Source organism: Gracilinanus agilis, chromosome 3 (genome assembly GCF_016433145.1).
Source record: "Gracilinanus agilis isolate LMUSP501 chromosome 3, AgileGrace, whole genome shotgun sequence".
In the NCBI taxonomy this organism is placed as follows: Eukaryota; Metazoa; Chordata; class Mammalia; order Didelphimorphia; family Didelphidae; genus Gracilinanus; species Gracilinanus agilis.
Window position 1 is genome coordinate 210,551,984 of NC_058132.1, and position 25,116 is coordinate 210,577,099.

Below are 25,116 nucleotides of genomic sequence, written 5' to 3' on the forward strand. Positions count from 1 at the left end.
TGAACACCAGTTATCTTGTGTAAAACAATATGGATCCACAAAAAAAGCTCAGAGATGGACACAAAGGTCACCAATCACAATATTTAGGGGAAAAAAAGCATTCCCCACTATTTCTCAATATCAAAAGCAGGTTCCAGTGTCCCAAATCCCATTGTGTGTGTGGGGAAACAACAGGGAAAGTTGAGAAATATTTTCCCAAAAAGGTCAGGGAATGAGGTACTTGACTTTAAAAAGCTACTAAAATTGCTACCAGTCTCTGCTGCCAGCCCTCTTCCCAGGCCCCTGGACTTTTATTAGGAAGACCAAAGATAGAATATCAAGGATAATATTGCCAAGAGAAACCCTTATTAAGTAGTCTAACAACTACTAAGGAAATGTCTGGACAAAGCCTAGAGCCAAGGAATAATGTGAGATCCAGCCCTAGATCCCAAAGTTTCAGAAGATTTTCCAACATATTCTATCCTTTCTATCAGACCTGTGTGGTCCAGAAAAGCTGTTCTGTTCTGACCCAAACCTAATGGTCCAGATTCAGAAATGCCCCTTCAAGGAATCTAAGTTCATGCTACTCTTCTGACAGGGCTTGTTCAGATCTCTCCTGGGATAGGAGAAACATTCTACATCTGCTGAGATGTCAGAGCCAGCCACATGATGCTCTTTCTCATCTGTGGTAGAGTGGGACCAGAACTAATTTGTGCAGTTGTGAGTAGGGATGTGAGGGAAAAGCAGAAGAGCAAATAATGTTCCTTCTTATGCAGCAGTGATTGGGGGCCAGAGCCAATTGAACAGTAATGAAGGAATTGCTACCAGCATTATACAAAGCCATGCGGAGCAAAGGGAGCTGTGTCTACTATTATAGTGCCTGGAGATTAGGCTGGGGAAAGGCCAAGCCCAGAGTGAGATGGTGGGCCCTTTACTTAGCCATCAAAGTAGGTATCCTTCAGTGTGTGGAGCTCAGAGTGGAACCATAGAGCAAAGCCTGAGGGTTGATGAATAAATGGATGGATGATAACTGTGGTAGTCCCTGGGTCCCGTCCTGAAGTTGTTGACAGCATCCAAACTGAAGAATCTGGGCTCGTCAGACATCAGACCACCTACCGATGACAGAGCAGCTCATCATGAACCCATCAAACCCAAGTCCAAAGTTTCTTTGACAATTTGTGTTGTGTAGAAAACTAAGGCAGAGTGGTCATGGAGGGGGGTATTATAAAAAAAAGGGTCCCTGATCCCCTACTTATCACCCTGGGATAGAACACTGAGGATGGGGATCAGGCAGATTTTGGCTTCCAGTTTAGGAATTCTTGCCTTCTAATGTGTGGTTATTATAAGTGGGATGGGGGTGTGTGTGATAAAGCCCAGATCATATCCCACCCCTCCCTCTATCATGGTCCATCCTCAAATTTTAGTTCATGACTGAAAGCCATACCCCATTTCTCCTATTCCTCCACTGGCACTGCCGAATTCTCCTTGTTCTCTGATGGAATGGCGAGGTAGTCAGACCTAGGGGAGGAGAGGCAGGGGAGAGGGTCAGCCCCTGAAGTCTCCAGAAGTAAAAAAGGAATGAAGGGGAAGGAGGCATGGCCTAGGGAGACAGAATTTCTATAGGAAAGCCCTGTCCCTTCCTTTGGCTCTATTCTTAAGAGAGAGGAGAAAAGATGATCACATCAGAGGTAGGACTGCTGATTCAATGAGAATTATTATGATGGACGCTGGGATTGGATTTCCTATATTTGACCCTTCCCAAATGACTAGAAGCTGATACAATCTCCTCCTCTCTTCCATTCCATCTTTGCTTCTTGGGGTGGCAGTGTAGAAAAAGCTAAAAGATGAACTTTAGGGGCAAGGTTAAGTAACAGGTTGGCACTCAGAGGATGAGAGCTCCAGTTATGGCTTCTCCACCATCTGCTGTGACCTTGGGTTACAATGATTAGCCTTAATTTCCTTTCTGACTAAATCATTAGAGCCCAGGTGGTTCTTGTAAATTATTCAGGGAATAGGAAGCTTCTGCCCTTAAAGCACAGGGCTAATAGTCACCAGGTGGGTTATTGGCTTTGGTATGACCTTGGGGGTAACAAATTTTCAATTTTCTTTTCTGTAAAATGAAGGGATTGAACTAGGTGACTTCTAAGGTTCTTTTGAATTTTAAAGGCCTATGATTTTATCATTTTCTGGTTGACCACTTTCTAAACATGAGGTCATTCATACATATTGTCTCCCAAGATCACTTAGCCAATCCTCCTTGAGCGATCCTATGGTGTTCCAGAGGAACTAATGGAAAAGAGTCAGAATCTTGTCACTCTTGCTTTCAAGATGGATAGATCACAATATCCATGAATGGATAATTTTAAAATAATTAACCGCCAACTCTAGATTATCCATGAAGGTTATATAGATTGCTTAATATCTAGTGTGGGTATGTGTGTGTGGGGGGGAATCTTGCTCTCAAATTCTTAAGGATATAATTAAGGAAAATAGATTAGAAAGGTTCTAATGGACATTGCTCATTATCTCCTATACTTTATCTTTCAAATATAGCCTGGGGGGGGGAACTTTTAAATAAAAAAATTTAATCACTTCTCTCAACTTAGGAAAAGCAAGGAAAAAAAACAAACACAGATTAGTATAGTAAATCTGATAATACACATTCATTTGAAGGGACTCATTTTAAGCTGATGCTTCATTCTGGAAAGTAACATGATCTCTAGCATGGAATGAAGAATAGGGAAGTGCTCTGAATGGGCCAGTTTGGGAAAGCAAGGTAATTCCCTACCTCCACCCCTGGTTCCCACTGAATCAGACCTCCTTTGTATGTCTGCATTCTTCTGAAATATTGTGAACCCAGATTGCCTAACACATCCCTATAAGTAGCCAAATCCATCCAAAATCCAATTAACATTCACTGACCTCACAAAATCCACGTGATGCTATCAATATTATTAATCACTAACATTTATAGAGAATTTTAAGGTTCGTAAAGGGTATTATATACATTATCTCATTTGAGTCTCATCAAAAAAAAAATAAAGTACTCTGGTACTATAGATCTTCTTATCTCCATTTTATAGAGGAGTAAACAGAGCTTTAGAGGATGTAAGTGCTTTTTACATGGTCATGTGGCCACTAAGTGTCCGAAGTAGAAACCCTAGTTTCTGGATTCCAGGTCTAGCACTCTCTACCCTATACCATGACAAATGTTGCTGGTGTTAGGAAGACATGAGCCTGAATTCTACCTCTGACATGGTTATTTGACCTTCTATAAATCATGAAGTCTCTCTGAACCTCATTTTCCTCATCTGCAAAATTTGCTTCTCATTCCTCTGATACCAGAAAATTTTGCCTGCTCTAAAAATTGCCCGAGATTTGACTGAGTTGAATTAGCACATATGAGTTTGTAACATAAATTCTGTTTTCTTCAATCAACCCCTGAAGGCAATGTGGTCCAGTAGAAAGAGCACTGACTCAAGTCAGAGCCCCAAGGTTGAAATCCCACCTTTGACACATACTATCAACATGCCATAGCATTGAACTTGCTCAGACCATAGTTTCCTCATCTGAAAAAGGATAGGGTTAGACTTGTTGACCTCTGAAGTTCCTTCTAGTTCTGGATCTATAGTCCTGTTGAGCTCTGCTTTAAGAACATGCTACAAAGGTCATCCCCAGGAATTTGAAGCATTTTTAGCCTAGATCAGAGGTTCTTACCCTTTGGTTATGTGATGAAACCTTTAAATCCCTTCTCAGAATAATATTTTTAAATGCATAAAATGAATAAGATGACAAGGAAATCAATTCTATTGAAATGTAGTTATCAAATTTTTAAAAATAGGAACATGGACCTCAGGTTAAGATCTTTTGGCTTAGAGAATCTTTTGAGGGAGGATGATTTCTGTTTTCACAAACTTGAAAAACTATTCTATAGAAGCAGAATTAGAAATAATTATGTTAACTTGGTCTAAGAGAGAGAAATGAGAATTAATAAGTGGAAGGGGAAGGGAAAAGAAGATCAACTCAGTGTAAGGAAGACCTTTGTAACATTGAAAGTTGTTCCAAAATATAATAGGCCATTTCAAAAGACAGTGAAATCCTTGTCCCTAGAGGGCTTCAAGCAGAAGTTAGATGACTGCTTGTCGGGATGTTAAAAAGGAGAATAATCTCCTACATAAGGGTTGGACTATATGCCCTCTTCAAGGTCATTGCTAACTGAGATTCTATGATGTTGGCACATAATTGAAGCATGTAGAATCATGGGCAAGGATGGATTGTTTTCTAAATTCTGGGACAGTAAAATTAAGGCTTTCCTTCACTCTCGCAAGAGATTACATCTTTTTTAAATAAAAGAACAAATAAACAATGCCTCCTTTGCACCATAAAAAGTAAACTCGGGAAACTCATTATCCCAAGAGGTGGCACTGGCAGTAGGTTCACAATAAGTTTATATATATTTCCTTGTCAAGAGAAGTAAAGGATGTATTGGGCATGTTCCTAACCCTTTGAGATTGAACACATGGAAGACAACTCTGTCTTCCCACATCATTTCCTTTGGTGTCCCAGTCCAAATCAGATGACCATAACTTTGGTGATATTTGGAGACTTCTATTCTTGTGCCTCCATTAGTGTGGATAATTGAGAGTTGACCACATGCTCACTTGCTTGAGATTTTGCATATTTCTATATCTTCATATTTAATGGTGAAGTATTGAAGAAGGATCAGAATCAACTCTTTTCCTTCTCTATATTGTCTGTTTATGCCCCCAAATAATTCCAAAACATTAGTTTGTTTGAATTATTTCAACCTGGAAAAACTAGAATGTAGATTCCTCAAGGTTTGTTCAAGTTCAATTACAATGTGGGATTGAGTCTCTTGCCCTCAAGACATAAAGCTAAGGAGTGGTTTTCCCAAGCCACACCGGTGGTCCCCAGTGAGAGGTGATGGGCTTGGGCATCATAGGACTTACGCATTTTCTTGAGCTGCCTCCTCAGCCTTGGAGACTTTCCTGTAACAATAAATCATCTCGATGAGAAGCCACAAAGTGAGGAAGACCAGGAGGATGTACATCATGATTTCCGACACCACCGATGTGAAGTCCTCTCCAGCTAAGGAAGGCAGAAAACACTGATGAAATCCATCTTTCTGGCCATAGGACATTCAAGAAAATTAGGTATAAAAACCAAGGGAGTTGGCAGGTATACAGAGTCTGGTTTTAAAGACAATCTGGAAGGAGGAGATGAAACCAGTCATGAAGATAAATACTAATCCACATATTTAAGGACTATATTGGTGGCAAATGGTCCAACTGAGGCCAGGCAAGTGTTATTAATAGAAGTATCCTAGAATCTCCTTTCTATTCCCTTCTAGTTTGACTCATATTAAATTGATGGAGGCAGAGGGCAGGAACGTGGGTACTGAAATGCTTATTGCCCATGTTCAAATCCTGTATTCTCTGGGCCTTTAATAATAATAGGACCATAGAGTTGTTAGTGACCTTTAAGCTCTCCTAGTCCAACTTCCTTCATTTTACAGATAAAAAAGTTGAGAGCCATGAAGGTGAATTGATTTGCTTAATGTAACATAAGAAGTAGAACTGAGAATTCAAGTCCTCCATCTCCATGTTCAGTGCTCTTTCCACTACCCTAAGCTTTCTTCTCCCACACCTCAAGATTTCTTAAATGTGAATCCTATTCATAAATTAGGCAGGGGTTTGGACTACATTCTCTCCAAGGTCTCTTCCCTTGATAGGACTCCATGACTACTTTCTTTCAGGGAGCCAGGCACTGGGGATCCCAAAGAAGGATTGGGGGATCAAGAAAGAAAAAAGTAAAGGAGTAGGGAAGTATGGACCCCATTTGATCAACCAGGGGGCAATAAGAAGAGTGAGCCCTTGGGAATTTGTCTGAATTATAAGGTAGCCCCTCAAGTCGGAGAACAGGCTTTTCACCTCTAAAGTCCTATGATTCTAGAACTGAGTAGCTCAAACTTTCATCTGTTGGGAATTTGCTCTGGTTCAGGATGATTCCTTTCACATGTGGGTTTCCAGGAGAGTTCTCAGGAGAGAGGGACCAAAAAAAGGCTGGAAACAGAGAGGTGCCTGATTGGCTGTCCATGAAAATCACCAGTCCAACATTTCTTCCAGGGCACCAGCAGAGGGAGCTGGCCACCCCTCCCCAGGGACAGCCTAGGTGTAAAAAAATATGGGAAACCTGATGCTTTTTGGTTCAGTCAAATTATAATTTTGTTTTTTATATATAGTTTGATCTTAGCCTTTTCCCTAAGCTCAGAAAAGAAGGACGATCAGGCATTGGCATGAGTACAAATCAAAAGAGTAAAAACTCTCTGGTGTTTATTGGAACCATCATTCTTCCAGGATCATTCTTCCAGTCTCCAACTTGTAACCCCCCTCTTTTTCCTGGATTGCTAACTTGAGGGGCTAGGAGCATATATACTTAAGGAGCCATTTGGCCCATCTCCCAAGGACTCTCCTCCCTCCAAACCATTCCCAGCTTAAAGCTTCCTTAGTTTTTCTTCTAAAACATCCAGAGAAACAGGTTTCTCTTTCTCTTAAGTCTACCCACTGGCAGGAACCTCCTCTCTATTCAGGAAAGTGTAAAACCCTAAATAACTTTTAGTGCAATAGAAGGACCATTGAGCCTAGAATTCTGAAACCCCAGGACCTATCCAGGGCCTGACACTTGCATATAATCAACAAGTCACATCAATTCAGTTTCCTGGTCTATTAAATATTGATAATAATGCTTACACAGGATTACTGTAAGAAAAGGGATTTGTAAACCTTAAAGAGCTCTATAAAGTTAACTTTTTATCAACAGAGAAAGTGGTAAGCTCAGAAAGGCAAGATTCCTGGATTTTACTTCTAAGTTACTGAAGTTACTAAGTCCTGAAGTTACTTGGATTTGTCTTTTCATCCTGCCCTCACAGTCTTTATCTCCTCATCATCCTGTTTCTCTATTTGGGGGCCATGATAACAATGGAAGAGGTTGGGGATCGGCCATTTCAGACAAACTGAAGGAAAGGGAATTGTGATTTAGTTTGGAAAGAGGAAGACAGAGGGGGACCTGCATATCAAGTCTTCTGGTAAGTGAAGGCATGTTTTTAAATGACCATGAGATATGATTTATCAATTTTTGGGGGGTTTATATTTTGGGGTTTTGGTTTTATAAGATTCCTCACTTACAAAAATGAATATGGAAAAGTGTTTTGCATTATAATTATAGTTCAGAGATTGTGCAACCTTGGGGTTCTGTTCTTGGTGTTATTTGATCAGCTAGGTACACTGATGATGTTGTTGAGTTGATCTAGCCCTAACCACTAGGCTACACTAAACTCTGTTCCTGCCCATGATCCTCCTCCTTTCCACCCTTCCCAATCAGGGACCCCAAGGGGAAAGGTCAAGGATAGCAAGTTGTCTGGGTGAGGTCAAGGGAAAACAGAATCCCAAGGTTGGGTTTGCAGGGCCTTATATAGTCATAGCCCAACTGCCGGTAGCACCTGGCATGGTGCATGCCATGGGCAAGATTCCATTCAGGGTAACTGACAGGATTGCATAGGGTAATATTGCATGCACAATCTCTGCACTACATAATACATGTATAACCAAGATCAAATCACCTGACTGCATTAGGAGTGGGAAGGGAAGGGAATGAGGGAGGTAAGTTTGAACATGCAACTTAGGAAAACTTGTGTGGAAATTTGTACTACATGTAATTAGTAAAAAATAAAATAAAATAAAACTAATTGAATGACTATGAGGTATAATTCTCTGTTTCCATGTAGGACAGGACTACATAATATATTATTATAGAAGAAATTTGGGTTAGACTATTGGGAGAACTTGCCAGCTAAAAGAAGTGTTACAAATGGCAACTTATTACCAAGGGAAGTTGTAGAAGTTGTTTCTCTGTATATTTTTGAAGAAAGACTAAGGAAGCTTAAGCTGGGAATGTTTTGGAGGAAGGAGGTAGCCTGTTTCCTGAAGTCCCTGGGGGATGGACCAAATGGCTTCTTCAGTATATATACTCCTAACCCCTCAAGCTTAGTGATCCAGAAAAAAAGGGGGGAGGGGATTTACAAAGTGGAAGCCTTGGAAAGCTTGAAGAATGATGGCTCCAATAAATACCAGAGAGCTTTTACTCTTTTTGATTTGTACTCAAACCGGTGCCTGACCATCCTTCTTTTCTGAAGATATGAGCCTAGGGAACAGGCTAAAATCAATCTATATCTAACCTTCCAGTTGGCAGCTTCCCCTTTCTTGGCAGAGGTTGGGGGGAAAAGAGGGCAGTAGTAAGGGAAAGGATCAGAGAACCAACTCTATCTTGCAGCTAGAGAGTGAATCACTGAAGAAGGCTGACATATTACTTATATTTTGCAATAGTTCTTTTCTATTTCTCAAGCTCTTCACAGACCTTCATGAGCAGGGATTCCACAAATTGCCTCACAAGGGATCCCCTTGGGAAGATCTGTGCTCTGATCTCACCTTCCTCAGTGACTTTGAGGGGGATGAGCCTTGTGGTCTTCACAAAGGGACGATGTGAGTCAAATTCAAACTCCCGGGAGACGTTGCAAGTGTAAATACCAGAGTCGTTCAGTGTGACATTGAGCACAGTAAGAGAAACATCTTGCAGGTCTTTGCTCCCATTCCATTGCAGCCGGCCTTGGAAAGGGCTCTCAACTTCCTGGTGACCATTTCGGAATTCATAGATCTGAAATCAAGGAGAGAAAAGGAGGGAGGTCCAGAAAGGACAGATATGGGGTAAGGATGAGGGTATGAAGGGAACAAATGAAGATGGGCAAAAGAGAAATGGAGACAAGGACTAGAAGAAAGTAGGGGGAAAGATAGAAGTAAAAAGGAGTAGAGCAGTGGTAGGTAGGAAAAGGCAGCCAGAGAGGAAAGGGTAGAACAAAGGAAGAAGGTGGAAGAAAAACACCAGAAATTGGGGATGGGGTGGAGTTGGGGTGGGAGAATAAAGATTGAGGGAAGAAAGGGATCAGAGAAAAGGGGCACAAGACTATAGATTCAGAGTTGCAAAGGATCTTTGAAACTATTTAGTACAACCTCTGCATTTTAAAGTAAAAATGACTGAGGCTCAGAGAAGTTAAATTCAAGGTCACACAAGTATTAAGCAGAAGAGCTAGAATTTAACCTCTTTCCTTGGACTCCAAATCCATTGCTTTTTCTATGTCAGGCTGGCCTCTCTAGTAATGAAAGGGAGAAAGTTGGAAACATAAAAGAGGTGCATGGTGAGTGTGGGTGGGTAGATAGGAAAAGATGAAGATCAAGAGAGATTTGGCAGAATTTCAGAGTGAGAAAAAACCTCAGAGACATCACATTGAACAACTAGTCACATAGCCTTCACTTGGAAGTTTCTTTAGTGATACCCATTTGTAGATTTTTAGGGTCATTAAGCCCTACTGCTTAACTCTTTGACTATCAAAGCTGATCCTCCATGCAAAAGGAAGTAGGATAGTACAAGGTCCTTCCAGATGAGACAGAGAGGTTATCTCTTGTGTGTAATCCTGCCTAGGAAATTATTGTAGCTCTAAAATTCTACTGCTCTTGATAATAGGTATAACCCAGATCAAATTGCTTACCATCTCCAGGAAGGGGGAGAGAAGAGAGGGAGGGTGACAATTTGGATCTTATAACTTCAGAAAACTCACATGGAAAATCATTATTATATGCAATTTATAAAATGAAATATCTTTTAATAATAAAATAAAATTCTACTGCTCTATGGCCCCCAACAAACATCTCCTTCTATCCCAGCAATTCTTAATATGAGTTCCACATATCCCTAAAGGATTTCAATTGCTCTGTGAATTGGGATGAAAAAAAAAACACAAACACATGAATGCAATTTGTTTGTAATCCTATGTATTTTGTTTTATGCATTTAAAAACATTATTCTGAGAAGTCAAAAGGCTTCACCAGACTGCCAAGAGGATCTATGACTCACACAGAAAATACCTTAAGATTCCTGCTCTAGTCCTACAGTAACCTATCAAATTGAGAGGGTTAGAAAAATACTTGTTTCCATTTCCTGGCCCATCATACCTCATATGATCAGGCCTAAGATATTAGTGTATTGATCAGATGCACAAACATACAAAGAAAGTATAAATGTTCTAGGTATTTTGATTACCTTGGCCAGGTGTTTGGACAGATGACTGTTCTATATTATCAGGTGTAAGCCAAATATTACAGTCCTAGCTCCTAGCAGGCTGTGTGATACTGTTCCTTTATCTTTTGGGTGAACCCCAAATTACTCAACTTTAAAAAGTAGGGGTTGAACTAGATATTCTTCCAACTTGAGCATTCTATAAGTCTAAATCCTTTTGTGCAATGTTATGAGAGAAGGCTGAGGTCTGGCAAGGCTCTACCTTGGCAACAAGCTACAGTGGTTGAGAATAATCATAATAGCTAGCATCTATATAGAGCTTTAGGGTTTGCTCAGTTCTTTAGATGGATACTCTGGTTTGATTATCTGAACCCTCTGACAAAGATGCATCCTTATTCTGCAGATAAGGAAAATGAGGCTAAAAGAGATTAAGTGACTTCCCTGGGGTCACCCAATTAATAAATGCCTGAGACAGGATTTGAATTTGTGTCTTCTTGATTCCAACTCCAACAAACTAGCACCTACCATCTCCTGAAGGAACTTACTTATAAATCTTCGATATAATTGAGGAAGCAAAGAACAAGCTGGCTGACAATGGGAAAAGGAGAGTAGGAGAGATAAAGAACCTCAGCACTAGGGGAGAACATTTAGTCTATCTGTCACTGTTTTGTAAAGATGAGAATCCACCTTGTTTTTAGGGCCTCAAGTTCTGAAAGGGGAGGACAATGAGAAGAGGTGAAATGCAAAATGATCAAAATTCTGTTTAACTACTTGCTGGGGTTGGGGTTAGAGAGGCTTTGTTGGGAGGAAGTATGATGTAACAGAACACATGTTGGAGTTGGAGTTGGAGACAGAAGGGTTCAAGTCTTGGGTCTGATATTTAACACTGCTGTAACCCTAAGTAAGTCTCTTTGACCCTACTAGTTTTCATTTTTAAAATTAAATATTTGAACTTACTTCATCACTGGATTGTTTTAAGGACATATAAGTCAGTACAACTGGAGAAGATGAAACTTTGAGCAAAAGGTGAATCATGGGAATTCATTGTGGATTTCAAGGATTCAGGTTACTCATCACATGAATCCTTGAAATCTTGCTGTCTATTATACCTTTCTCTGAGGCTCAATTACACTCAAGCTGTCAATTAACCACAGAGGGAGAGGCGGTATGGAAGCATTTTCTCTCCAGAAGTCAACAAAAATAACAGAAAAGCCAGAGGCTGTACATACAAGGAAATCTTTACCGCCCTCCGGCCTGTAAAACCATTCCACCACAGTGCTGGCTGTCACTTCTTCCCTCTTCATGCAGGAGATACACCGGAGCTTCATCTGTTTGCCCTGGACTGCTTCTGTCTCAGAAGGGACTTCCACGCAGACTGGAAAGCAAACATGGACTAGACAAGGAGATGGAGCGGGGTATTTACAGTGGGGCAGAGGAGAGACATTGGGAAGGGAGACCAGAGAAGAGGTTGGGAGAGAATAGAGAGACAAAGAACACAAAATGATGAAGCAAAGATTGGGGAAATAGGAGACATATAAAGGCAACTCCAGCATTCAACAAAACATTAAAGTACTGATCGTGCATAGGGCATCAATGCTTTGTGCTAGGAGATCTCTGCCCTTGTGGCATTCATTATCTCCAAGAATAATATACAAAAATAGTTATAATTTAACTTAATTTAGTTTAAATATCCATTAAGTGTAAGTCCTATAGGTTCAGAGAGGGTCTTTTGTAGTATAATAAGGTCTATAAAGTACTAAGGTCACAACTACCTTCTGAGGTTCATACTACACATTTTATGAAAGCATTGTTCCAATTTTACAGATGAGGAAACTGAGGGTAAGAGAGGTAATATGACCTTACCTTTACTTCAGACTTTAGAGGAAGGTTTGGTATTGGTTTTATTCTTAATACTGTTCCATTTTGATTTCTAAAATTGCCCTGTAACATTGTATTTTTCAAGCCTTTTTCTTCGTTCCTTTGTCTTGACAATCCTAGAAATATCCTCACAATCCCTGTCCCAGAGCAGCTTCTAAAATTGGGATAATTAAGAGTGAGAAAATAAGCTCCATCCTGCCTAGTAAATAAAAACTAGTTTTGGCCAAATATGTCCCAGAGGGCAGCATGGTCAGGTCCTTAATTCCCCCATTAGGATGAATTGTGGAAAGTCAACTCTTGCTAGGTCTAACCTGATTTCTCTATCTAGATTGGCAAGGATATTAAAATCCTGTGATCAGGCATGTGATTTTTCCCATCATCATGAAGGGATCAGGGAAGGTCTAGAAAATAATAGCTCACTTCCTCATTAGGCATCCACCAATTAAAGACATCTTTGGTTGCCTAGGAGAGGACTGAATAATGAATGAACTTTCAGAATTGAATTTAAATGACTCAAGATGCTGAACAAATTTGTCTTCAATCATAGAACAAGATCACGAACCAATTAACTTATTGATTATTGCTGTCCTAATCAACAAATTGATTTTTCTTAGCCAAAACCCAGTCTCTTGGAATTTTTACTCATCACACATAGAAGGAAGAATGAGAAAAGAACTACAGTTGAGAAGGACACAGAACAAATTGTGGTATTTGATCATGATGGGATACTATTGTGCTATAAGAAATGATGATTTCAGAAAGAGCAGGAAAGACCTACATGAACTGATGCAGAGTGAAATAAGCAGGACCAGGAGAACATTGTATACAATAACAGCAATATTGTGAAATGATCATCTGTGAAAGACTTAGCTACTCTAGGCAATACAATGATCCAGGACAATTCTGAGGGACTTGGGACAAAGAACAATATTCACCTTCAGAGAAAGAACTGTTGAAGTTGGGATGCAGATGAAAGCATGAGATTTTTCATTTATTTATTTGGGTTTTTGGTTTTATATGAATGTTCCCTTGCAGGAATGAACAATATGGGAATATGTTTTGCATGATGATATATGTATAATCAAGATCGAATTGCTTGCCAGCTCTGAGAGGGGGAAGGAAAGGGAGGGGAGGAAGATAATTTGGATCATGTAATTTTGGAAAACTTATGTGAAAATTTGTTATTACATGTAATTGATTGAAAAATCTTTATAATAAAGGGAGGGAAGGACAGAACGGAGAAAATAAAGTGTGATGAGATGTGATGAGTTTGGGAATTATGAAGAATGTTAGAGACTGAATTTGGGGATGGAAATTTGGAAAGCTTCAAAGAGAAGCCAAAGGAAGACTGGAAGGTGAAGAAGGAGAACTTGCACTAACAAATAAGGATGGTGGCAGGAAAAAGGATTCAAGAAGAAAGAGGAAGAACAGAAAGAAGGATTTGTGTTGAAGAGGAAAAAAGAGGAGAATAATATATGGAGGAAAAGACCTGGAGATAGAGGAAGAGAAACAGAAGGAGAAGGAGGAAAGGTTAAGGAGGAGAAGGAAATCAGGCAAAGAAAAGGAATTTAGATGTGACTATCAACATGCCTGAACAGAGTGAACAGTGTTTGTCCTTTTGCACTAAGAGCTTGTCAATCTCTGTTCAGATACAGCCTGGTCTCCCTGCTAGAAGAGAAGGTAAAGAGGCAGTTCAAAAAATGCCTCTATTTCTCAGATTATTAGGGAGAATGAAACATTTCTTTTAAAAAGTGACCTTGCTTCTTTGACTTTGTTTTCATTTCCTATTTCTTTCCTTTTTGTCATATTCTCTCCATGCAAGTCATGATTATTTCTTGGTTAGATGGAAGGTGGCAGAATATGACAAAAGACAAGGAATAAAAAGGTGTGAGAGTATATGAGATAAAGGGATACCCAGGGCACAATGTAACAGCTATTTGATAATATAATAACAAAAAAAAGAATGAAATATACTGTTTTTCTTGATCATGGATCCAAAGAACCTTCCAAGACTTGTCAAATTGGTGGCTCTGGTGATTGGCATGGGCACAGATATTATCAGAAAGAACCCTGAAAGCATTGCTATAGACTAAATCAAAGATATAACATTTAAGACTTTACCAGCTTATACCAGATATTAAGTAAAGATAAGGATTTCAGAAAGAAAGGCAGATTTGGGAAGTGAATATCTGGTTAAAAAGATGATGTGTGAGAGTAGGATTTGGATTTCTGGACCACAACATAAAATATAGAAACGACACACATGTGGACAGAGATAGAGTGCACCTAATAAGAACTATTCAGAATATTTATTTGCCTGGAGTCTTACAAGTTTAATTAAAAAGACTTTACATTGAAAAAGAAGTTGGAAGGATAACAATGTTGATATATATGTTCATATACACAATATATTTTTTATGAATTTGCATGTGAACATATTACATATTTAACTTAGTCTATTAAATATATATGTATATATATATTTGTACTCCACATAAATATATATCCACTGGGTTAGATACCATATATATTGAAACCCATTTATGCCTGTTCAGCCTACATTACTCATATATCTTCCCAAATGTTTACTACAGGGAGTCTATCTAACATGCTAAAGCTACTGCTCTTGGTGTGATAATTTTGTGGATAACAATGGAACATTGCCCATTGGTTCTCCCTTCCTCTTTAGTATATGGACAGCCCATCTTTTTTATGGTCAAACACTTCTCTGATGATGCTACATTCCCTGTATAATTCTACTTTTGTCCCATGATTGTAACCTGTTCACACTCACTGTATGATTTTCTACTGTCCTTTGGATTGTTCGCTACTTCAGTTCTTTGAAGTATACAGTATTCTATGATTCATATCAATGCTAACAACATATCTAGAATATTCGTATTAAATATGATGAGCCTTTATTTTAGGAGAAGTTTGAGGTCATTAAAAAAAAGCAATTCAATATGCTTTCCTCATATCCTATTCAATCTGGGGCCCAGTTCATTGTCTGTTTGCAGTGTTTGTTTAGGATACATGTACTGCCTTTTGAGTTCTACAGTTTGTCCCACCAAATATAGATCAGAATCTGAGCATTCTTCATTCATTTTGTTATTCTTGTGGGGATGAATAAGATCAGCTCTTTACAGTGATAGTGGATCTCCTTTATTTAAAACCTTTTAAAATGGATTCTAATTAATTAATTAATAATTGTTTTGAAATGGTATAATAAGTTAAAAGTCATAAAATTAACTTTGCAGCACTTTTAGTCATGGATTATTTTCTTTTAATAAAATCTATTATGTTTGACTCTTTAAATAACTTCATTCTAATTTAGTTAGTGGGTTTTTTTTCCCACTTGGACAGTCCAGTCTGCCAGAGTACAAGAAAATTGAATTACCAGCATACCTGCACTTAGTAGCTCCTTAATCAATCTTTGCTGACTGATTAAATGAAACAGATTTTATATATATACGTATATATATAGATATAGATATAAATATGGGCTACTGTTGCAGTGAATAGAGTGATTGGATCTTGATTGGCTTAGTAAGGTTTTCATGGAAGAGGTGAATTAAAAAAGCAATCTTGGTTCTTTTCTGGGACAAAGTCCAGATTGTGCAGAGGCTGAAACTGGGAACAAGGTGTTTATGGAATCATAGAACCTGAGAGTTGATGGGAGAATTCAGAAGTCATCCAGTTCAACCTATACCCAAAACAAGACCTCTCCCTCCCCATACAATATCATCTTGTTGCCTCTTTTTAGAGACCACTAGTGGAAGCCCATTCCATTTCTGAAATCTTAGCTGTTAGCACAGAGAGAATAGTTGTAGGATTCAATCTTAAGGGAAAATCAAAATTAATAAGCAAGTAGTCAGCCAGTTTAATTGTGGTGTCCTCAGAGTAGAAAAGGTAACGTACACAGAATATAACATTGTTTTTCATTTCATCTCTTTCTTTGACTAATGTAGTGAATGTTGTAGAGTTACTCTCCCAACCCTCATTTGCACTGGTTGGTTAGTCCTCTCTAGGCTAGAGAGGACTCTGAGGGACTAGTCTTGATTTTTACTGACCTAGTTCTATGGCAAGCTTCCTCTATTGAGAATAGAGGAGATATTAAATAAATTGAGAACCAGGAGATATTAATAAGTTTTTAAGTATTTGCTATGATGACATCATTGATATAAAAGAACCCCTGAAAAGTCTGTGACACAGTTTCCCACAAGTTTGTTCAGAGTCCACAGTAGAGTGGGCTCAAGCTTAGAGACTATATGTCTTATCAATACTAAGTATTGATTCCAAGGCAGAAGAGTGGTAAGGGCTAGGCAACTGGGGTAAAATGACTCACCCAGGGCCACACAGCTAGGAAGTGTCTAAGGCCCAATTTGAACCCAAGATTTTTCATTTCCAGCACTGGCTTTCTATCCACTAATCCCCTAGTTGCCCCAACCATGTGTTTTAAGGAGGGTAACTCATGGCTGCTGTAACATCTTTTACTACAGTATTCAAGATACTATATTAGGTACAGACGAGCTTTTCTGCTGTGCTCCTAGTACCAGTCCTAAATCTACATGTAAACACTGCTGCCAGCTGTTGCTTGTGGCACTGCAAGAATTCTTATGAAAAGTCTAAATTCTATGGTCAGCTGAAGTTTTCTTCTGACCAAATGATGGGTAAAGGGACAGAAGAATAATCAGATCAAGGGCAACACTGGATCTCTTTTTCTCTTCCCCAAGTAACTCCTTTTTATAGGATTCTCATCTGGTTCTCCACTCACTTGAATCTCTCTATTCCAAATTGTCTCAGTATTTTATAGACAACCCACAGGGCATGACCAAGTTTCCTCATCCAATCCAAATATACTTCCTGTGTTCTCTAATTCAGCCAATGGTTTTCAAAGATATTTAAACTGATCAAAAACTTTATCAATACTTGAACTAAAGCCTAAGACTGCATGGTTCAATAAAGAAATATTCCCACTTCAGACAAGGGGATTCACTTAAGGTATCAGAGCATAGCATCTTGATGCTTGGTTTAATGGCATGAGGCACTTACTTTAATTGGCATTGTCTAGGTCAGGAATTCTTAACCTGGGGCTCAAGAACTTGTTATTTAAAAATACATATTAAAAAAATCCTTACCTTCTGTTTTAGAATCAATACTGTGTATTGGTTCCAACGTAGAATAGCAGTAAGGGCTAGGCAATGGAGGTTAAGTGACTCACCTAGGGTCACACAGCTTCAAAGTATCTGTGGTCAAATTTGAACCCAAGACCTCTTGTCTCTAGACCTGGCTTTCAATCCACTGAACCACCTAGCTGCCCGTGCTGCATTTTTATATAATTATTTTCTTTGGGATTCTATTACGCTATTTCACATATTTTAAAGTATTATTCTTAGAGAAGACTTATACCATCTCTGAGTTATCTCATTTAAGGTCTTATCATTGACCAAACAAGTGTCACCATTTCCTTTCTCAAGAGTAAACTCAGGCTGGACATAGTAGATGTCCATATTTTTCTTGAGAAACACTAAGCGGTAAGTAGAGGTACAAACAAAACTTACATAGAAATTGCCTATTTTTCCTGATAGCAATAAGTGGTTAGTAGAGGTACAATTAGAACTTATGCAGAAATCACTTATACAGAAAGATCATCCGAAAAACTTCATTCGTTCATTCAACAAAATATATTAGGTGCTTTCTTAATAGCACAAATAGATAATGAGGAGCACTGTGCTAGTCCTCAGGAGAGATACAGAATTTAGAGAAGACACTCAGTCAATGCCCATTTTTTTTTAGTCCTAACTCCAGTTCACCCCAACTATCCAGTTCTCTCTCCCTCCCTTTGTCATAGGATCCCTACTCTGATTTATGCCCATATCTTATGGCTTTTGCATTGTCCTTGTCCATGTGTTTCTTATGCTTTTCCATATGTGTTGGTAGGTTATATCCTATATAACTATATACTGTGCCTTTGGTATCCCTTCATTATATCCAATACTAATCTGAATGCACTGTGGGTATTTAAGCAAGGTTGTAGATTGTAATCTAAATAGAAATGGATTTGAAATCAAAGAACCTAATTTTGAATCCTGGTTCTTCTTACTTACAACCTGTGTGACCTGACGGACAATTTTTTTCTTTTGGGGCCTTGATTTCCTCATCAGTAAAAATGAGGTGGTTAGATTGAATTCCTTCTTGATGTAAATCCTTGAGTTTTTGAGTGAGCTTGAACAAATCACTTGACCTATTACTGCCCTACCTTTCAGTGCTGATGTCTTTGATTTGTTTACTCCCTTGCTTCAGCAACCTTTTCCTTCCCCTTCTTCCAGTGGTGAGCTCCTTCTGAAACTTCCATTTTGAGGAAGGGCCTAGACAGGCATACTTAACTCTTTGGACTGCACTAAGGTTCCTTATCTCCACTCCTCACCTCTCTTTTATGTCTTGTCTTCTCCCATTAGAAAGCAAATTCCTTGAAGGCAAAGACTTTTCTTCTCTTCTTGTAGTTCTATCCCTAGTACTTAGCACAGTACTTGGCACATAATGATGCTTATTGACTTGACTTGTATAGTTTTGGCATCAAAAGGTATTGCTATCCCCAAAATATCTATACTATCTTTCCCATAGAATTGACTCCTTTAGGGTTTAGTATTAGAGGCCCCTGTTAAGATGCAAATATTATATAGGATTGGTAAAACCCTGTCACCATTGACTTATAAAAACTGTCATACAATTCTACAGTATGAATTAATTAATCAAATGAGAGGCAATGAAAGACAATCATTTGCTGTTCTATCTCCTGACTTTTTTTTCTTTTTTGCCTTTTAACAGACTGTCCCTCATATATGGATGGTTCTCTCTTCTTTCCTCCTATTGGTTTCCCTAGTTCCTTCAAGTATAAGCTCAAATCCTACATTTTGCAATATTTTCAAGATGACACCTTCCATTTACACTGTATATATTTTGTATGTACAACTTGTGCATGTCGTCTCTTCCATTAGAATTTGAGCAACCTGAGAGCAGGAACCACATTTTTGGCTTTTCTTTGTATCTCCAGTATCATACTTAATACATGTTTGTTTACAATAATAGGGCATTTGAAAAAGCACTAGAATGGGAAACAAGAGATTGAGTTCTGGTTCTGTCTATGCCACTAATTTACTGTCCTTGGGCAAGTCAGTTTACTTCCTTAATCCATAATTTCCTCAGCTGTAAAATTAGATCTGGATAATCTCTAAGGACCATTCCAACCTAATATTCTGTGATTCTAAATTATCCATCCTGTCACCTGACAGGATCATAAAGAGATAAAACATAAGGCAAATTCATTTAGATGGAAGAAAATAGAAAAGATTCAGAATATGGGGTTATTATGCCTTAGGATGACATGAGCAACCAGAAGGAACATGGGGTTGCCAGGGTCCTGAAAGTGAAAGAAGTCACCAAAGTAAAGGAAGAAGACAGAGAATGGAAAGTGGAAGAATTCTAGAAACATCAACAAATGAGAAGATGACTGCTTATTTTGTTATTTTGCCAGGGATATACCTTGCAAAGGGAAATTATGCTTAGTTAAAGGCCCTTTCTTCCTTAAAGAAACATGCAGCAAATCAAAGAAAGGGGCCTTTTCTCATTCATATTGAGGTTTATGTGAAAAACCAGTTAGGAAAGGGGGCACTCATCTCTTCAAAATTGACAATATTCCTGCTGGAACCCATATGCAAATGAAGTGAAATGTTTAGGGTGAAGCTCTCACTGAGTTCTTGCAGTATGGATTTCCTTAAACCACACCTCCCAGTACTTCAGTTTGGTACATCATTGTACAGTTTACAAGGCAGTAAAATGATTTGACTCAGAGTGAGCAGGGATTGTTGTAGCAGGCACACTTGCTCCACAGAGGTTTTCTTCCCAGCATATAGCTATTCCAACAACAGCGTGCATTTTTCATCATGCCCAAGCCTCCCTTTTGAAGCCCTGATAGCCCCAAACAAATTCCCTGTCTTAAGCCATCAAGGCAGGTGAGATCATCAGCAGCCTATTGTGTCTGTTCCATCTCTAGCCTTAGGTCTATTCTCCTGGGGATAGATGGCAGTGCGCCTGCCCTCTGGGCTGGCTCCTATTCTGCCTTCTCCTCTGGCCTAGACTGTTTCCTCTCTGCCTCATCAAGCATTTTGTTAAAAAAAAAAAAACTCGCCTGTGCCTCAACTCACATGAGCAGCTGTATAGTGCTGGCAGGCAGGGTCATTGCTGGAGACTTGACAAAGAAATACAGAGGCAGAGAGGCTATTCCTGTCAGCATGTCTGCAACTGCTACAGCAAAGTCAGCTTCATACCATTCAGAGGAACACAGTCCAACATACCTGGCTTCAACACAGGGAGACAGTTTTCTCCATATACAGTCAACTGCTTATGATCAGTTCTAATTCAGGGAAGTAGCAGCATAGAAAACACTAAACAATGCATGCTCTAAAAATTGGTCCTGTTTGGCTTAAAAATTCAGAGGCATACAGGCAGAAAGGCACATTTAAGTATGCAACAATACATTTTTTTTAGATTAATCTAATTGATTTCAAGTCCAATCCAAACTCCTTTCTGGATCAGTCCCAGAGCTGGCTATTTAGCAATTCGTTGGGTGTTGGAAGGAGGTGCAGGAACATTAGGAAGGCCACCATAAAATCTCAGACTGGACAGTTGTGACTTGACTAGTATTATAATATTCTAGTGCAGTCTTATTCACAATAAAGACCATAGAAACTCAACTTCAGGAGCTTAGGAAAATAAATACTATTTTACATTTTTTTCTAATTATCTGACACCTATAGCAAAAATATTTCTTTCACCCTCACACCCAGCTTTTCTTAGAAGTAAGCAGCTACCTCAATGGATGGCGCCTTTTCATTCAAAGACTGTATCCATATGCTGTATACATACATGCATTCACATATATATGTATGCGTGTAGTACAGGCCACAACCACATATATAAATACATACATAATAGAGTATGTACACACATACATACTGGATATAATATTTATTCAAAAGAACAGGAGTTATCAGTTGATGATATAAACACACATCCATTTTTTAAAAAATAGGTAAGTAAATTTTACTAGCCACCCAGCCACATTTCCAAAAGGACTGGCTATTTATTAGTAATGGGATAATTATAAAATTAACATCACTAGTGCGACTTGAGCAATGGCCATGGTTTTTACCCTTCCAGGAGAGGAAAAGAAAATCCTCCTAGAATAGGAAAGGAATTGGGAGGCAGTGGAAACCCACTAGTGGAGATAAGAGAGAAAAAGGGAAACCTCCATTCCCCATCTTTAAGAACGAAGATTTCTTCATCTGGCAGAGATACATAAATGGGCCTCAGTTCATATTAACTAGTATCATTAATATTATTAATACCTGTTATTGTTGTCAATGTTATTACAATTATCTGTGTCTAGCACGACAGGGGGCCGATACTTACCCCAGCAGATGAGCAGGAGGGAAGCCAGGGAAAACAAGCTACTGAGAGTAGGCATCTTCTCAGACTCTGGCCTGATCAAACGTTTTTCTCCGACAAGGACTGCACCCCTTCTTTCGAGGAAACCTCCAAGGATGGTCCCCCCCAGGAGAACTGACACTCGTTGAAAGAAAGGCTCAGACAACTGGATTGCTGGAAACACTATTTGCAGTTAGGTTTCAACACGTTGGTGCAGCTTCCAGTGCTTTTCAAAGGCAGCAGCCCCTTTGCCCCCACAAATTCTCCCGCCCCCTCGGGGATTGATCCTCAGAGGAGTGCTTCTGCAAGTCGAATATTTTCTTTAAATCTGGCTAAGACCCGATTCAGAACCGCGGACAGTGCCTCCGCGCCTCCTCCTATAAGCCAATCTCGGCTCCCTTCCGTATCTTCCTTTCCCCCTAGGCTTAGCCTCGGAGCTCAGCATATAGGCGGGAATGCTCCATGCTTTCCGATGACACCTCGCCAGGATTCACCTCTCCGCTCAGACTGGGTTAGTCGGGATCCCGGGAGCTCGGGTTTCATCTGCCCTGCCCAGAGGGTTCCCACAGGAGAGCTTTGGAGCAGCTCGCCCCTGGCCCTCGAAGACCCCAAGGCTGCTCGTCAGAGCTGGAAATTTCGCTTTCTGTCTGTCCGTCTGGTTCTTTAATCCCCGGGAGGTTCTGAAAGGCTGGGGCTCGAGGAGGAAGCTCTGGGTTCTCCTGGGGCTAGGAGAGAAGGGAGGATAGGTGGGCGGGGCGGGAAGAGAGGAAAGTATCCGAGCCGCCCTCAGTCTTCACTCCCAAATGGTGCTAGATGGCCCCCTGTGACAGGTAGTCTGTGTAGCTGCCCAGCTCTGAGCTTTCCTAATCCTCGAGTGTTCACTCAGCCTTGACATGCGCAGGCAGCTCCCCGCCCCCACCTTCCTGGGCCCACCTCCCTCTTTGCACTCACTCCCCACTCCCATAGAGATTGCCACTCCTACCAATGAAGCTCCCTCCTTCCCCTCCTCCAACCCAAGACCAGGGGGCGGGGAACACCTTTCATCCAGACAATTTTCCCGCTATCTCTCTTCCTCTTCTCTCCATCAGTCCACCACACCCTGCTCACAAAAAGGGCACACACACACACACACACACACACACACACACACACACACACGCACGCACCCCCCCCAACACCACTTCAGACAAACCCACATTTGCACTCATGCACACATTTGTTTTCTTTCCTGAAAGAAGAGAACAGAGAGCTTCTTGAGGCAAATGATGTCATCTTCGATGTACATTGCACGTAGCTTCCCCTCCCCCAACCAAATCCCCATTTCCCTCTTTTATTTTCATCTCTACTTGATTAATTGATTTTCATCACAACAAAATTTATTTAAGAACATCTCTGCTTTAGGGGCAAAAGGAGAGCACCTGTTCCTATGGTCGCTCAAGGGTGGTGCTGGGTATGGAAGAAAGATAAAAGAAATTTCCATTCCCTTCCTTCTCTCCTCCTACTCCACAGTCTTCCTCTTTCTCCAGCCTCTTCTCACTTTCCATCACATTAATAAAAGAAAAGAAAAATGACTGTGATACACTTCTAACTCTTCTCATTATAAGTTACTCCTAGAATGAAGCAGGTGTTTTCTTACACCCACACCCATACACACACACACACACACACACACCACTTAAAACCATCTTTCAGACCCACAGGGGAAACCTGAACTTTAAAAGTTTGTTCCAGATCTTGACTGACATAACAGATCTAGGATGTGTGGAATCAGAGCTGGAGTCTGATGTGGGAGTCTCCTCCCTCTTTCCTTCTTCATTTCCTCAGCTCCCTTTCTAAAAAGAGAAGCAGATTTCTCTGCTTATCACTGATGTTCTCAAAAGAGTATTGAAATTGCTGGAGTAGTCTCCAGCAATTGTGTCTACTAATACTCTGCTAATAGATCCCACTACAATGGACCATCCCCAGGATCTAATCTCTTTGTCTGTTTAGTCATTGAATCAAAGATGCTATGTTTTATATTGGACAGTCATAACATTACAGTTTTATAACTTCTTAGAACAGAAAGGGACTCTTGTTGCTTACCTTTCCTGTGCAGAATACCTTCCTCCCTTCAGATAGATATTGAGAATTGGTAGTGACACAATTTTTGTGTCTTATTACACATATTATAAACTGTATGACCCTAGGCCAGCCACTTAACCCTTCTTGGCCTCAATCTCCTCATCAGTAAAATGAGGATAATAAAAGCACCTACTGCACAAGGTTGATAGAAGAATCAAACTAAATAACATGCTAAATGCTTTGTAAGCTTTAAATAATTACTTTGTTAAGTCAACCTGTGCCATCTTCAAATAGTTCTAATTGGTACAAAATTTTCCTTGTATTGACCTAAAGTCTGTCTCCCTATAACTTAAAAAAATCATACTATGCATGATTCTAAGACAGAAGAGTGGTAAGTGGAATTGCCCAGGGTCGCACAGCTAGGAACTATCCAAATTCACATTTGAACCCAGAACCTCCTGTCTCCAAGTCTGGCTCTCTATCCACTGTACCACCTTGCTATTTCCTAATAACACGTTGTTTTTTAAACCCTCACCTTCTGGCCAAGAATTAGAAATTCAGATGTCCATAAATTGGAGGATGACTGAACAAATTGTGGTACATGTTGGCAATGGAACACTATTGCTCTATAAGAAGTGATAAGTAGGAGAATTTCAGGAGAAGCTGGAAAGATCCATGTGAACTGATACAGAGTGAAATAAGCAGAACCAGGAGAACATTAAACATCATAAGAGCAATATTGTATGATGATCAGCCGTGAAAGACTTGGCTACTCATGGCAATACAAATGATCCAGGACAATTCTGAAGGACTTATAACAAAGAATGCTAATCCATCTCCAGAGAAAGAACTGTTGGAGTTGGATGCAGATTATGGCATGCTACTTTTCATATTAGTTTATTTATGGTTTTATTTTGGGGTTTTGGTTTTATATGAGTATTCTCTTACAATAATGACCAATATAGATGTATGCTTTGCATGTTAATACATTTGTGGCCCAGATCAATTACTTGCTGTCTCTGAGAGGAGGGAGGGAGAAAAGGAGAGAAATATAATTTGGATCTTATAATTTTGGAAAACATGTGTTGAAAATTGTTTGGGAGAATTGGAAAATTGGGAAAATAAGTTGGGAAAATAAAATACAAAGAAAAAATTTAAACTAACAAATAAGCAAACAAAACCCCTTGCCTTCTGTCTTAATATCAATTCTAAGAGAAAAGTGGCAAGGGCTAAGCAATTAAGGTTAAGTGACTTCCCCAAGGTCACACAGCTAGGAAGTGTCTGAGGCCAGATTTGAACCTAGATTCTGCTCCTCTGCTCCCACTATTCTTGACATGCTTCTCTGGACACACTCTAGTTTATTAATGTTCCTCCTAAAGTGTGGCATTTAAAACTGGATAAAGTATCCTGTTTATTGTCTGGTCAATACAGAATGAAGAAGAATTATGATTTTCCTTGTTCTAGATACTATACTTGTACTAATGTAGCCTAAGTTTGCACTAACATTTCTAGAAACCATATAACATTTTTGAATATTATTGAGCTTTTACACAGGTGAATTCCTAG

The 25,116-nt window shown here is 39.6% G+C and overlaps 1 protein-coding gene across 1 annotated transcript; it reads right to left on the bottom strand.

The window, feature by feature from the left end:
- Positions 1-1,433: 1,433 nt before the first annotated feature.
- Positions 1,434-21,529, bottom strand: SCN3B (sodium voltage-gated channel beta subunit 3). The gene is made up of 5 exons (XM_044666413.1): positions 21,475-21,529; positions 11,355-11,518; positions 8,484-8,709; positions 4,950-5,088; positions 1,434-1,497 (listed from the first exon to the last, which is right to left on the bottom strand). Exons 1-5 carry the CDS (start codon positions 21,527-21,529, stop codon positions 1,434-1,436), a joined length of 648 nt encoding a protein of 215 aa, XP_044522348.1.
- Positions 21,530-25,116: the final 3,587 nt, after the last annotated feature.

What these genes read in the sequence shown, in the direction of transcription:
- SCN3B (XM_044666413.1), bottom strand. Translation starts at nt 21,529, where the DNA reads ATGCCTACTCTCAGTAGCTTGTTTTCCCTGGCTTCCCTCCTGCTCATC. An exon ending in CCTCCTGCTCATCTGCTGGG is followed by an intron (nt 11,519 to 21,474) that starts GTAAGTATCGGC and finishes CTCCTTGTCTAG; the next exon opens with TCCATGTTTGCTTTCCAGTC. An exon ending in AGGGCGGTAAAGATTTCCTT is followed by an intron (nt 8,710 to 11,354) that starts GTATGTACAGCC and finishes CCTTGATTTCAG; the next exon opens with ATCTATGAATTCCGAAATGG.